This window comes from Syngnathus acus, chromosome 12 (genome assembly GCF_901709675.1).
Source record: "Syngnathus acus chromosome 12, fSynAcu1.2, whole genome shotgun sequence".
NCBI classification, from domain to species: domain Eukaryota; kingdom Metazoa; phylum Chordata; class Actinopteri; order Syngnathiformes; family Syngnathidae; genus Syngnathus; species Syngnathus acus.
The window spans coordinates 6,735,857-6,750,714 of NC_051097.1; the positions used below are offsets into that span (position 1 = coordinate 6,735,857).

At 42.0% G+C, this 14,858-nt stretch overlaps 2 protein-coding genes across 6 annotated transcripts in view; both read left to right on the forward strand.

The window, feature by feature from the left end:
* The window catches only part of LOC119131803 (rab GTPase-activating protein 1), a 33,891-nt gene extending 25,055 nt beyond the window's left edge, over positions 1 to 8,836 (forward strand). For both annotated transcript variants that reach the window (XM_037266523.1, XM_037266524.1), the window contains 10 exons: positions 3 to 146; positions 461 to 502; positions 717 to 845; positions 1,565 to 1,657; positions 2,247 to 2,357; positions 2,454 to 2,558; positions 3,186 to 3,269; positions 4,624 to 4,695; positions 5,943 to 6,143; positions 6,274 to 8,836. In XM_037266523.1, coding sequence (XP_037122418.1) covers positions 3 to 146; positions 461 to 502; positions 717 to 845; positions 1,565 to 1,657; positions 2,247 to 2,357; positions 2,454 to 2,558; positions 3,186 to 3,269; positions 4,624 to 4,695; positions 5,943 to 6,143; positions 6,274 to 6,396 — 1,104 coding nt within the window. In that variant the 3' untranslated portion in view covers positions 6,397 to 8,836. The remainder of the gene's footprint in view (positions 1 to 2; positions 147 to 460; positions 503 to 716; positions 846 to 1,564; positions 1,658 to 2,246; positions 2,358 to 2,453; positions 2,559 to 3,185; positions 3,270 to 4,623; positions 4,696 to 5,942; positions 6,144 to 6,273) is intronic.
* Positions 8,837 to 12,377: 3,541 nt separating this feature from the next.
* LOC119131817 (spermatid perinuclear RNA binding protein) overlaps positions 12,378 to 14,858 on the forward strand; it is a 39,363-nt gene continuing 36,882 nt past the window's right edge. Inside the window, exon 1 of one of the 4 annotated variants that reach the window (XM_037266560.1) lies at positions 12,378 to 12,494. The gene's annotated coding sequence lies outside the window, so the exon portion shown is untranslated. Of the gene's footprint in view, positions 12,495 to 13,646; positions 13,880 to 14,858 lie in introns of those variants that run through there. The other 3 variants (XM_037266558.1, XM_037266561.1, XM_037266559.1) reach the window with 3 other exon arrangements.

Genomic DNA, 14,858 nt, shown 5'->3' on the forward strand with positions numbered 1-14,858 from the left:
AGGAATATATTCCCGATTTGTACAACCATTTCCTGAACGTGGGTCTGGAGGCTCACATGTACGCCTCCCAATGGTTCCTCACCCTCTTTACAGCCAAGTTCCCTCTCTACATGGTCTTCCATATCATTGACCTGCTTCTGTGTGAGGTAAGCACACATGCACGGATGGGTCAGGGTTCGTTGGCAATCTTAGAAGATATTTATTTTTTAGATTGAAAGTCTAAAAAGTTTTGAATTTGCAGAACATTGCGTTCTTAGTATTAATTTTAACAATTTCTTTAATGTAACATACAACATAAAAATACTAATGCCTATAGATTTATTATGAATAATAGTATTTAATTTAAAATTAGAAGAAACAAAAATATCAATAGGGTAGGTGGAAATTATTTTTTGGAGCTGTCATTTCATATTTCATTTGATGGCATCGGTGTAGTTAACCCAGTTATTGTCATCCTCAGGGCATCAGTGTGATCTTCAATGTTGCTCTCGCACTTCTCAAGGTAACATTTATAGCTTATTTGTATTTCACTGATTTATTTACTATGTCCATTTCGAACAAACAATTTATTCCCAAAATGCGACATATATAGTAAATATACTCCAGAGTGACTAATGATTCATTTTCGACTAGTACAACTTATACTCATAAATACAGTTACACTTCTGGTCTTCCTTGGAAATGGAAAATCTCACCCATTTCTTCTTTTTCCTCAGACATCAAAAGATGATCTGATCCAAACAGACTTTGAGGGCGCCCTCAAATTTTTCCGTGTACCAGTTCCTAAAAGGTATCGCTCGGAGGAAAATGCCAAGAAACTGATGGAGCTGGCTTGCAGCATGAAGGTGAGTGTCACACCCTTAGTATGTGACCTTTAACCCACACGAAATGGAAGAATGGCAAGACACAGCTCGGCAGAGGTTAAACTGTTCATATTTCCCAAAATCTTAAAACAACAACAACAAACAGCTCAACAAATCCAATTTTTGTTTGAGTCCCCAATCTCACCAGCAGGGGTCACTGTTGAGCTTTCATACGTAATTAACCACAAGCAACACACAAAGCCATGTTTGAACAGATTTTGGACCATCTGGCCCAGTTTGTGACGTTCAAGGTAACTTTGGCCGCCATCCATCCGTCAAGGAGCCTCCTCGCTTTAATAAGATTTCCTGATGATTTACACCATGCATATTGACAAATCCTTAAGAGTGTAGCTTACAAGTAATTCATATATAAAACTGATCAGGTGACGTCGAGGTGAGTTGTTGTGACTGCGGAGATTTTAACCGACCCTGATTAGACCACAACTCCTCTCTAGCTTGTCAGATGCTCAAATTGTCCCTCGTATTTAGATTGCTTCATCTTTTAATGTTCTAACTTGAGACATGAATCACTCTGTTTTAAAAACAAATTGTCTATTAGTCCAAATCCTAATTTTGAAACTATACATGTAATTAAGTGTCAACTCCGTGCAGTGACAACAGCTAAATTAAAAATATGAGCAATATTACATGTGATAAATTAAATGGACAAAAAAAACAAAAGTCTTGCTGTCATACTTCAGATCAGTCAGAAGAAGCTGAAGAAGTTTGAGAAGGAGTACCACACCATTAGGGAGCAGCAGGAGCAACAAGAAGCTCCCATTGAGCGATATGAGGTTGGTCAAAAAAAATTTTGGATTACTTTTCTCATTTGTATATTTTAATATTGAGCTGTTTCTGTGCATGTTTTTATTCAAACAGGGTTAGAAATTAGATACTTGCATCCCACACACGGTTAAAATACAGTACTTGAATGTCAAAGTTGTGTTTCGATGAGGAAATAATTCACATTTATTATCTGTGGCTGCTGGTTGATACTTTCATCTTTAAACCGCCACCATTTGTGATTAAGGTGCTACTAAAAGTAAGCGGGAGTGCATCATTACAGGCCATAGATTATTTCTACGGTATCAGCTGGAGTCAGCTTAAAACATTAATTGTACTTTTTCTACCATAAATTATTTTGGCGCATTGGTTATTCTTTTTTTCTTTCCAGTCGCGCTCTATTTTTGCCCTGTTAAACATTACTCAACTTCTCACCTCAGTTTCTAAGCTGAGCGTAAAATCTTGTTTTCTCTGCCCCCTTAATGTTATTCTGGACATTTGCAGCTTTCATTTCCTGTGTCCCGCCTGCACGTAGCCACGCCCCTCTTTCCTTCCTCATTTGGATTTGTTTAAATATTTTGTCTCTACGCTGACCTGCAGAGGGAGAACCGTCGCTTGCAGGAGGCCAACATGCGCTTGGAGCAGGAAAACGACGACCTGGCACACGAGCTGGTCAGCAGCAAGATTGCCATGCGCAAAGACCTTGACAACGTAAGTGTGATGTTTTGTTTGAGACCTCACACCACGGCACCTGTCATATCCGCATCACACCCTTGTCATCACCGAATCACTTTTGTGTGTTGTCAGTCTGAGGAGAAAGGCGACGCCCTGAACAAGGAGCTGCTCCTGACCAAACAGAAACTAGTCGAGTCTGAGGATGAGAAGAGACGGCTGGGGGAGGAATCGGTGCAGGTCAGAGTGCACCACAGTTCTAGTTTAGATTTAACAGGGGTGTAAACTCATTTACTCATTGCATAAACTCAACAAATGAATGGATAACTAGTTTTGAAATGAAAGGTCAAATTGTTCAAGTTACTGTAAAAAAGATTTTAAACTTTTTTTGTACAAATTCGACTTTATTATTTATTACACATGACAATGTGAAGATTCAGTACACCTTTTAGTACGTTATCATGGAAGTTGACACACATTTGCTTTTGTGGGCCACCTAAAATGTTGTGGCAGACCAGATCTGGCCCCCGGGCCTTGGGTTTGACACCTGTGGTTAGAAAGCACACAGTCAAGTGACAGATGATGAAATAAATACATCGAGTGGGAAAGGTGGACAGAGCTGCCACCATTCCCGTTGTTCTCCTGGAATGTCTTGTGTCCTCCCGAGTGTGCACGTGCAGAAGACATGCTCCCATAGAGGACATGACTTTGCCCTCAACCTCAAGCCTGCCAATACTTTTCTGTCTCCTTTACATTTAATGGCGGGTAACGGAGAAACGCGGTCTCTGGAGACCAGGACACTCACATACACTATCTGTTGTTCATCACTGACCTCTAAGAAACCTGACGTGTGTGTATCCCCCACAGGTGAAGGAGATGTGCAGGCGAGAGCTCAACAAGTCGGAATCCGAGATCAAAAAGAAAGTCTCCATTATTGCCGAATACAAACAGGTATGGAAAATGAGCCAAATAAAAGACATTGACGATAATGATATCAAATAAAAATGATTTTGCATTGTTGCTCCTCCAAAAAAAACATTTAATGTCCAAGTAGCTATGGGATGTTAAATATTAGATAATCAATCAATATTTAAATCAATCCTGCACCCATCTCGGGACTAACGAGCTAGCTTGCGCCGCTAGCCGAGTTGCGCGGCAACGTGACACAATCATTACAAGAACGGCGCATTTATTTGATGCCGTTCTATGCCCTGCGGCTTTGATGTGATTAGTAACTGAGCTGGAAATGAGTCCAGGCATACAAGTACGCCGATCATTAATCAGCACTCTGAACTTTGCTTATCTCGATGTAAGCATATGCGGAGAATGTAGCGACACAGCTCGTATCTTGTTAATCCAAGCTGAGCAAATAAAAATAATTTTTTGCACTTAGACTGCAAACTAAATACTAATTTGGAGGGATTTTTCTGTCCCATATATTACTCATTGTTGGTATGGTGCAAAAATATCGACATGAAGACTCCGTGTCCTTCATTTGAACTCTGTGATGTCTGTGAGCAGATTCTGACTCCCAACTCTTTTTCATCCTTATTGGATGTCATCCTGTCACTTGATGTCGAAATGCAAACCCTTCACGGATCCTTTTGCTCCCTTATTGCCGTTGCAGAGGTGTTATGCAACACTTCTGTCACTCCCCGTAGCAAGTCGCGGAAGGTATTTAGAGGGAGACTGCAGTACTAAAACGCAATCTGGTGCAATTTCACCTGAAATTCACCGCATTGGTAACCTTAAGGAATCAGGTTGAAATTTTCTGCTTAATTCTTATTCCACGAACGACTTAAAAATGTAACATGACCAAACGAAAAGAGGTGAGCTGTGATTGGTCGTTACTTGAGCTGTGAACAATTGTGATGTCAGCAAGTGACAAAATGGCCGCCCTTTGAGATGGATAAACATGGGTGGATTTTGCTAGTTAAATCACATAAAACGTTTTTTTGAGTTGACATCTAATGATTCCCAGCTTTTTCATCTAAACCCCTGTGCATTCTCTCGCGGTTCAGGTAGAATGTTTACGAATCTAAAAATAAATGCTTAGCAGCTGGAAGATCAAGAAGAGGGGGGAAGAAAAGCCTCTAGTGATGTGGGAGGTCGATGGCAAGCGTAGAGGCAGCTGAAAGGAAAGAGATGACAACAGGAAGAGATAAAAGGCCTGTAGGAGGACAATGATGGCTATCTGCTGTGGGGAGGATAAGAAGAGATGCCGTGAACGAGAAAAAAAAAAAGCTCTGTCGACTAGCGGCTGGAAAGCATGAAAAGTCACTCAATGCAACTCATCGTTTTCCAGATCTGCTCCCATCTGAGCGAACGGCTGGAGAAGGAGCAAGCGGCCAATCGAGGAGAGCTGGAGAAGATCAGAGTGAGTTTCCCTTTGCACACGTTCTCCAGCGCAACCTTTCAAAAGTATAGGGGCCCCGGCGTAGCGCCTTGTGGTACCTCAGGGGAGTGACGTCATTGCAGTGTATGGATCGTTTAGGATAACAAATGCATCTTAAAAAAAAGTCTGATTCGTGCATTCTAATTTCGATTTCTGTCCGAAAAAACATTTGCTTAGCTGTGTTGACATTGCTTTCTGTTTATTTTAGAATTAAATCTAATGTGGCGGTAATGCCTTCTTGGCATTTTCCCTCACTTGGCACCTTGCTCAACGGTTGTCTTGGCACTACCACTCACAATGACAAATAATCCCAAAATAAAAATCAAATAATCCAGAAAGCAACAGACATAATCCAGAAATACACACGTACAATTAAACCCTATTGACAGTACTGACAAAGAAAATCCTGGTCACACATGACTGCGTGATGGCGTCCGTTTATGAGCATATGTGCTGCTCATCCCGCAAGACAAATTTCAGACTTGTTAGTTTATTGGTTTCTCTGGAGTGGTCACAGTTCTCAATCCAAGCCGACTGGTGCCTAGTTGGCTCGTTTGTTGACGCCGTATTTTGGCGGAAATGACATTTAGGAGGAAGGCTCCTATTTGATGGCTGCACAAGGACAAACATAAGTTATTACAACAAGGACACGCCGCCACCTGCTTCTTTGTATGCGCGCGTGTCCTACGGCAAACGTCAATAAACCTGTCAGCCATTAGAACCAGTGGAGGAGAATAATAGCGCGTGCAGTGAATTACGTGGCATGGAAAGTTACAATAGTGTTAATGAGAAATGGTCCAATCCCATTATAGCTCGGCGGATCATTAAGGCGCCACTTAAAGTGACAGAGACGATTACAGGCGGGTTTCTGCGGGCGCTTGAAAATATTGATTGTTGGTTGGATTTTTAGGTTCTTTGTTTGAGGCTTGGTAAGAACATTAAGTGCTCATTTCAGAAGAAAAGAAGAAGTTGTGATGCACGTCAACTGTTGCATTGTAAATAGTTATAAAATATTATTACTCATTTAAAGTATTAAGGAATTTGCAACTGGGTTAATCAATGCCTTTGGCCCTTATGAGAAATTGTGCTTCAGCAAAAGTTGAAGGACACATTGTTTGCTTAGTTCCAATTTCTTCTTTTTTTTAACATATGAGGAAGAAAAAAAAATCCAAGTTCCTTCTTTCATCCTGCAGCCTTTTGTGTTCATTTCTCTACTCGCTCCTCTCTAGGCCATAGTGGAGGGCTGCGACAAATGCAGCAGCCTTTTCAACAAGGAAGGTCGTGTTCGGCCGCCAGCGAAGGCGCCGCCACCGGATGGCAGCGATGAGACGGATGAGGAGAAGGAGGATTTGAAGAAGCAGCTGAGGGAAATGGAGCTGGAGCTGGCGCAGACTAAACTGCAGCTGGTGGAGGCGGAGTGCAAGATTCAGGTATCTAAACGCTCCTTCGTCAGAATATGCATAACTTTGGCTTATACTAAAGTAGTGCTTTGGCGCCACCTTTTGCATATTGTGTTAAATTGAGTTCTGCTTCTAAATTGGTTGGTTCCTCCGCCACCAGGACTTAGAGCACCATCTGGGTCTGGCCCTCAATGAGGCCCAAGCGCCCAAGAAGACCTGGTTCAACCGAACGCTTAGCTCCATCAAAACGGTCACCGGCACCCAGGGTAAAGAGACCACCTAACCCGCCGGGGTCTCGTTTGCGTCAGCCGAACTTGAACGCTTCTCGCCGGGGTGGCTATCACTACTACGGAGCGCTCTTGGCCACGTTCCACCTTTTTTTCCCCCCCGCCCCGTTTGAGGCCCAACAAGACTACAGCCAAGTGCACTGAGGCCTAGATTAAAAATAAATAAATAAAATAATCGTTGCCACTCCCCCTTCCAGTGGTCACACATACATACACTGTTTGGTTTGTGCCCTTGTTACTGCTGATATGAATCAACATGAGGAGGATGGTAGGATATCTGTAACCATGGTAACGTGACAGACGCACACACTCCCTCCTTCCTCGCTTCCTCCCTTAAGAGAAAACAAAAAACTACTGGCACAAACTAAAAAGTTTTCGGTACAAGACATTATAGATGCTTTTTTTTGTTTTTGTAACATACAACTTCCTTTTTCCTATGTACAGGTATGTTCATAAATGTGCTTCTATATGAAGAGTGTGTGTAAGCGTGAATGCCTAAGTAATGGACTGAATGAAAATGTGTAGTGTAGGAAATACGGAGAGAAAAAGCACTAATGCATGCATGGACGAGAAAACGTATTCAGTGTTTAATGTAGCCAACGCGATTCATTCACAAGCATAACAAAACTGCTTTCATTTGTTTATGTCTGGTTGCTATGGCGATGTGAATGATTGTATGTGCCCTGATGTGTGGACTGGCGACCAGTCCTGGGTGTATCCCCCGCGTCTTGCCTAACGTCAGCTGATAAAGATCATTTTCATACTTGATGTCATGTAATTTTAACGGACGGCTCTCGACTTCCTGTTTTCCAAGCATTTTTAAAAAATGTCAGACGGTCCCTTAGTTACACTGATCAATAGCAACATTTAATCAAAGATGGATTTGTGTGCCTGTTTTTGTATTCTTTAACGCTTATTTCCAAACTGTTTTACTTTTTTTCGTAGCCCAACGGGTTTTGTTTTTTTTTACGCTGATTTCCAAAATGCTTTGCTTTTTTGTAGCCCATCGGGAGATTTTTTTTCATTTTTTGGTTTGCCCTATAAAAGTTTGCACAGTACGGATTTTACCATCCACTGCAATTTATAGCTTTGACCTTCCAGAAAAAAGTCCACCTGGTGAATTCATAAATATGACATAATATATTGCAATATTATTTTTATTCTTAATTATGAAAACCTGATGTGCTAGTGCAAAAAAAAAAAAAATCAGATTTGGAAATCAGCAGCTCAAAAACAAAGCTTCCTTGCAATTCTGATTTTTTTTTAAAATTGTTGGCCACTGTAAACCGTCTCTATGCATCTTCCAGTCATATGCTAACCCCATACCAAATGTCAGCCTGCTAATAACATTTTTCCTTCGGTAAAACATTCCCAAGCATGCTTCCAGTCCTTCAAGTGGCAGCTCTGCAAATGCCACACACCGTAACCTTCATGAAAATGGATGATGCTTGTTTGGGGTCCTCATGCACGAAAGACATCCCCCCGTGTGTGTGTGTGCACTTATTGAACCCCCCCCCCCTCCTTACTTCCTAGCGCCACCTGCTCTCTGACCTTTGAACTTAGGAGATACTTTAAAGTGCAGGGTGGATGAGCTGACTGACATTCTTGACTGCGCCACACACACATTGGAGTCTGCACACATTCAAGAAGGGAAAATACCTATTGATGGCACACTGACATTACATAACAAATTTTACTTAGCAAAAATTGACGACTACTAATAAAGGAGGTCCTCAGTTTGAATCCATCATTATGGCGAGCGATGAACTACGTAGGAGGATCTGAAAGTGACGACATTTGCGCTACACAAAAGATTATAGTAACGCTGGTTAAACACGCTTTTGTTATTCTAATTACAATATGCCATTTACTCCACCACAGGAGACCTTTCAATAAGAAAAGCGTTTGCGTTATTCATTTCTTCGGAGACAAATAGTTTTCAACCCTAAGTGCCCTGTCGACAGAGGTAGTCATTTATTTCCAGTTGCATTCATATGTCATATTATTTATGATGCCTCCATCCAACAAGATTTAAAAAAAACAAAAAAAAACACCCATATTGATGAGTAAGGGTGTGCTGTATTTGAATAGGGGTGTGTAGACTTTTTCTATCCACTGTGTTTTGGAAGTGACTGCCGGTCTACGTTAGCGGTAAGAATTTTAAACACCTCATTAGCAGTGTGTTTGCGTTCGTCATTGCTCACGCGCCAACTTGGCCTCGGCTCTCAGTCGGGAAATCAGCGAGCTGGAATATTGTTTGTTATTTTCTTCACTCATGATGTGAGGTCGCTTATTGCTCAACAGATGGAAGGATATAGCTCGCTCGCTCACACATACTTTGATTGACGCGCACAAACGAAACACGTGAAATGTTGTTTTTCTGGTCTCGTACACAACTGCAAAGAATTTGCATACTCAATAAACAAGACATATTCACCTTCTCTTTCATTGGAACCTTCAGAGAGTTATTAAGGCACAACATGTCACTTGTAGTTCAATACAATGAAAATATGAGCTATTCATATTGTGATTTGCTCGTAAAATTCGGCTCGGTTTGAAGTATCGGCACAGCGGTGAACCTCTGGAGACGGAGATTCGTGCTTGATTTGTAATCAATAGCCGTGTGGAATGAAATTTTTTTTTGGTGGCTAGGATACAAACTTCCTCAGGTTGAGTTGCCTAAGTGGCGCTTTCACAGCTTTGCATCACCCAGCCAGTGCTTCATTTTAATTAGTCCCGGTGTGCTGCCATTTTTAATTGTAAGGCTTTTTAAAAAATTGACTGCAATAGCAGACTATTGATTTTTTTTTTTGGTGAATTCAGTCCAATTATTTTCTAAATTCTGCTTTATATAAATGGACTTTATTATACTTATTTCTCTTCAACTTAAAAATTGAGTATTTTTCTCTCAGTTGTATTTTGTTTGGCAGGTGCGCACTGCTTCTGTCGAATGTTGAAGCAAATGTGCGACATTATCCAAATTTAGATTTCCTTACGCCGATGTATTTTTTTTGTTTTTCACACTTACAGTGTCAAATCTTCGTGATAGCACCACGTGACTTTGAGACTTGACGTAGGCGTGAATAGCACTGTTGCATTACCGGATTCGTGTGTGTGTGCGTGTTGCAAATGCGTCAAGCCTTGGGTAGGGGTAAGGGTGGGGGGCCACCAATCTGGTCTCACCTTACCGTCACCTGTCACAGACAACAGATGTTCACACCAGAGGATTATTGAGCCACTCAACACCACATTGTGTGTTGTGTTGGCTTTGTGAGTTGGCATACTGTTCATCCATGCGATATTAATTACACTGCCTGTTATGATGGTGGTTAAGCAGATCGGTCTTAAAGTTTTGAGGTACTGGGTTTGAATCTTGGCTCTGTGCTTCCTTCTCAGGAGCCAAATGTGGTACCCACTAGTCCACAGTGCGGATGTTTCCAGGTTCTGTTGAACTCCAACAAGAGAGATCCCGCCCTTTTTTTATTTTTTATTATAAGGACAGCTGCACCCACACACACACCCTTTGAGGTCTCTATTTAAGAATACACACATTTTTTTCTGCTGGGCGGATCGGTTCACCTGTGTGACACCTCCGTAATATTTGGGATGGTATTCCAGGATAATCATAAAAAGATTGATTATAGCTTTGTTGGCAGAGACAAGTTATCTTGCCTGGACTATCATGAGGAAACTTTTTAAATTGGAAACTAAATTAGAAAAGGTTTGGTAGTCGCAAGCACTTAAATCATGCTTGTATGATTGATAGGACAAAGAATAGTGAGGGGGAGAGAGAAAAAAAAATGGCCGCATCATGAAAGGCAGATGAATATTTTGGCTGCCTGTGTGTGTGTTGGTGAGCGTCCACCTTCATGTGGTGACACCACCATCTGCTGCCTGTCCGTGCAGGTTCTGTCCAACTCAGCAAGACGCTCCTCTTATGTCCCACACATCCAGGTGGCATCTCACCAAATGAATCAACCCTGTTCTCCACATAGGCCGTCCGTCTGTTTGGTTCCACGTCATCCGCGGAACCAACCAACCAACGGGTCCAATAACGGCTGTGCTCATGTAGTTGAATAAGAAAAAAATGTAAAGAGGTGTCAGATGGTAGGCGTTTGCAAAAGGGGGGGGGGGGGGGGCAGGGGAGGAGGGGACGGTTGCTCTCGTCTCATCTTTTGTTCTCCTGGATATTAAGCCCGTCGTCACCCTGCAAGTCCGTAAGCCGCGGCAACTCCTCCATTGTAAGTCAGTGAAACCTTTGAAGTCCAACACAATACGCGATGCTGTTTGACCTCTCGGATTTGTTTTCCTCAAAGAGAATAATGGAAATGGTACTAATTAGTTCCAGGATTAAATTATAGCCATCACAAAATGTTATTTATGTAATTAATGCAATGTGGGTAAGCCAAGTGAAGGTAACCTTTTTTTTTTATAGTGGAGAAAATATTATAGAACACTTAAAACTGGAGGTTTAAATTTGGTTGAAATCACTTAATTTTTTTATGTGACATGTGGTAGACACATCAAACACAAAAAATATCTTCTCCATGCTACCAAACAATTGACAAATTTGAGGAAAAAAAAATACACTTTGTGGGAATCGTGTTCTAATGTCACTGCCAATCACATTTCAAATCATCCTATTCCAGGAGCATTCAACTTTTGATTTCCCACTGACCATAAATGGTAACTTTGTAAGGTTTTTCAGCAATGGCAATTGTGTCAGATTGTGCGCAGTCAATTATAAATAACCTCGATTGCCCTAAAAAAAAACTCAGCGTGCTTCCAATTCCAGCCAAAAACAGTAAAGGGAGGAAACACACATACATCAGTGCCAAGAGCCTGGAGGACAGTGGGGAGGGCAGTGGAGGGATTTATAGCTACATGTCACATATACAATGGTAAATGTTGCACACAAGTAAATAAAGGCCTTGAATATTGCTACCGTTATGGTTGATGAGACCGGCTCGAGCCGACCAGCATCTGCAACCCACATGAAATCTAAAAATATTCCAGCACCATTGACTGCTGCTGTGCGGTGGCCTCGGTGGCTAGAGGAGTAAGTGCATACGTATAGTATGTTTGTGCGCATGACTTATAGTGGGAATGGTGAAAGGCATTTAGTTTGTTGACAGGCCATAGCCGCAGCTATGCTATTAAAATAAAAAGAGGGGTTTTTTTCAAGCCTAAGTGTTGACAATAAAACTGCATGGATGCATGCAGTGGGGAAAATGATTGAACTCTTAAAAGAGAGATATTATGCTTTGAAACAATAGTTCTGCTATATGGGCAATCATCTTCCACATTGGGATAAACAGGTGAATCCTTCTGGCCACTGGCGGAGCTAGGATTTTTTTTTCCCTTGGGGGGGTCATGGGGTGGCCAAAGAGATCTCAGGGGGTCTGCAAAACAAAATCAAACAAAATAATGTTTTACCATTCCCCCCAAAAAATACTTCATTATATTTTGCCTACAAGGGAGGGGGCGGGTGTAAATTTGGGGGGGAAAAAATCCCAGAAAAATGGGTGGCGGGGTCCAAGCAAATTAAATTCACTGTTACGCAGGCTTGTTTTATTCGCTAATATTAATATATAAAATGTATACAGTACCCTTCAATGTGACTGAATGGGACAAGAGATTTGAATATGATCATTTGGGGAAATGTGAGGTATTTTGTTCACCAACTGAATGCACAAACTGATGTCTGCAGTTGTTTGTTTACATTCAATGTAATGTGACATTTTGTTTAATCACATCACAATTAAGAATGCAGACACCTTTTAACTACCATGACCTCAATTTGATCCTTGCAAAATATAATAATACACACATACACACACAAGCAGACTGCAGCAGTGTCACTGTGTGTCTGTCAGTGCGTCCCAGCGTGCAGGTGCGATCAGATTGACAGACGGCCCGTGTCTCCCGTCCAATTAGAAACCACAAGCGTGACCACGTGAACAAATCCCGTCGCGTGAATTTCCGTCGGAGTGGCAAGGAAGCAGGAGCAGCAGCAGCAGCAGCAGCAGCAGCTCTGCATAGTGGAGGGAAATAACCGCAAAGCTTGCTCGAACCGCGAGGGACATCCGAACAGGTAACCTGCTTCTTTTCTTTTTATTTGCATGTACACGTTGGCACATGTGGTTGTCCGGCTCAGGTTGGGCTCTGCTGGGACAGTGGGGAGGGTGGGGAGGGGGTCTCGGTGGTACCATGCTGGTTTTCCCCGGATGATTCACGGACAGGACTCGGATTCAGAGCATCATCTACCGCTTGCACTTGCGCATTCGTGCAAGCCCACCACCCTCTCATCCACCATCGCATGCACTCGTGTCGAGGCTATTGATAGTTGATAGAAGCCTTGTAATCCTTCCCATCCTCCCCACTGATCTACCGGAACGCTCACCTCTTTGCACATGACGAGAATGTTGCCTGAACTTTATTTTGCCCCAAGATGAGTTTTAAATGCATGGATTGACACTGATCTGTGGATGCTGAGGGGTGCGTGGTATATGTGTGCGCGTGCGTGTGTGCTGCTTGCATAAAACCATGCAGGGGAGCAGAGTCAAGCTGAATTATTTATGACTGTCTGAGAGAAGAAGATGCTCCCCCTCGGATCAAAACAAATGAGAAATGCTCCTTTTCACACATTCCAGGGACATTACTTTTTGCTTGCTTGTGCACAAAAGCAAGCTGTTGTGCGAGAGAGAGAGAGAGAGAGAGAGAGAGAGAGAGAGAGAGAGAGAGAGAGAGAGAGAGAGAGAGAGAAAGAGAGAGAGAGAGAATACCCCCAATTTAATCACCACTTATCTTCAAATGGAGACTAGCTTGCGCAATTCACTATTAAATAAACGCACCAAGCATACAGTATGTGGGTCAATATGAAGTGCCTCACTCAGTCGTCAATACCAGTGTAACAAAGTATCTGAAAATGTGAATTTTTCCAATTTATACGTTATTTTTCTTTGGTTATACGTGATTTGGACATTTCGCACTGCTCTGCTAGCTTTAGTTTGCTTAATAACTGGTTTAATTATAAAATTATTGGCCACCCTTGGGAGGTCTCAAAGAACACATTATGGTAATATTGACCCATTAATAAATTAGTTCACCCTAGTTATTAGATTTATATGTTACACGTTTTTAACGCTCTTAAACGCGCAGAAATATATATATGGAGCGTGAGCGCATATGCGCTGAATCCGAGCGAGCAGGTTGTGCGCATGCGCACTCCTTGCGCCATTCATCTCAAGGGAACCTCAGCTTAGTGTTCCGGAGGCAGAAGGAGAAACCAGCAGGCGGCACCGGGCTCTCGCTCCTCGCAGCCGACTTGGCCACTATTCGTAGCACTTGTGGACATTGACACCTCTTCTTCTTTGTTATGATCGGGAGTGTTTATTTTTCAGAGTAATTTTTAACCAGCTTGGATTCTACGTTGGTTTGGTGCCGACGTCTTCCACCCTGTCCGGCGCAGCAAACGCCGTAAGTTATTGCATTTGAATCCGGACAGGCTTGTTTGAATGAAAATGCAACTTTTAATTGCAATATTTTAAAGCTTATTTCTTGATGTTATTCTATTATCGTCTCCCCTTGCTTTCGTTTTTGAGTACTTGCGCGCTTTTCCGCGTCGGAAAGAAAAAAAAAAAAAAAAGAGGAAGCAGACCTAAAGTCATCAAGGTTTATGTTGCAACTTCAAAACAGTTGAAATTGCCTTGTGCAAAAATGTTAAATAGCAGTTGCAGAGCCGGAAATGGCTTAAAATGAATCTTGCACTGCAGGTGTTTTGACGCTGCACTTCCGCACCACGCTGTCAAATCCTTGTAACCTAAATTAGAGACAGCTGCTCTCGTCGTGCAGATTTGGTTTATTTGCTTCCTTATGTCACCCTTCTTTGGATCGGATTTTAAATCATTTCAATAATAGCACGCGCAATTTGACAACGTTGAATTGATTTTCTTACTTCATCTTTTCATCACCCCTGGAGAAATGCTGAATTGCACTCTTTGCCTTGTTAAACCAGCTTGTTGGCATACCTGTGCACTTGAACTAAGGTTGGGAAATGAATGGCAATTCTAGAAAACGCCCAGATTCAAAGTCTCAAAATGTGCAGCCCAAAAATACAAAAGTGTCTATTGTCTGTTTCGTAAATTCACAGCTTGGTATATGAATAAGATGGCGTGCAAAATCCCAATGCTTAGTTAATTCTCAATGTGGTTCTGATCATTTAAATCACTTGTGTTGGAGTAGGGGGCCGAACTTCGGCGCCCCTGCAGTAGTAGAACCGGGGCTCCCTCTAATGGTCGGAGAAAGAACCACTGTCTAATGACAGTTCAGTTATGTTTCACTTTTTATTTAGTACATTTGCATTTTAATTCAACGCTGCGTCCAAAAATATTTTGTGTTTTCCAATATTAAGAATAGAGGCCTATGAGTATTATTATGTTGTCTGTCTGCATGTTTT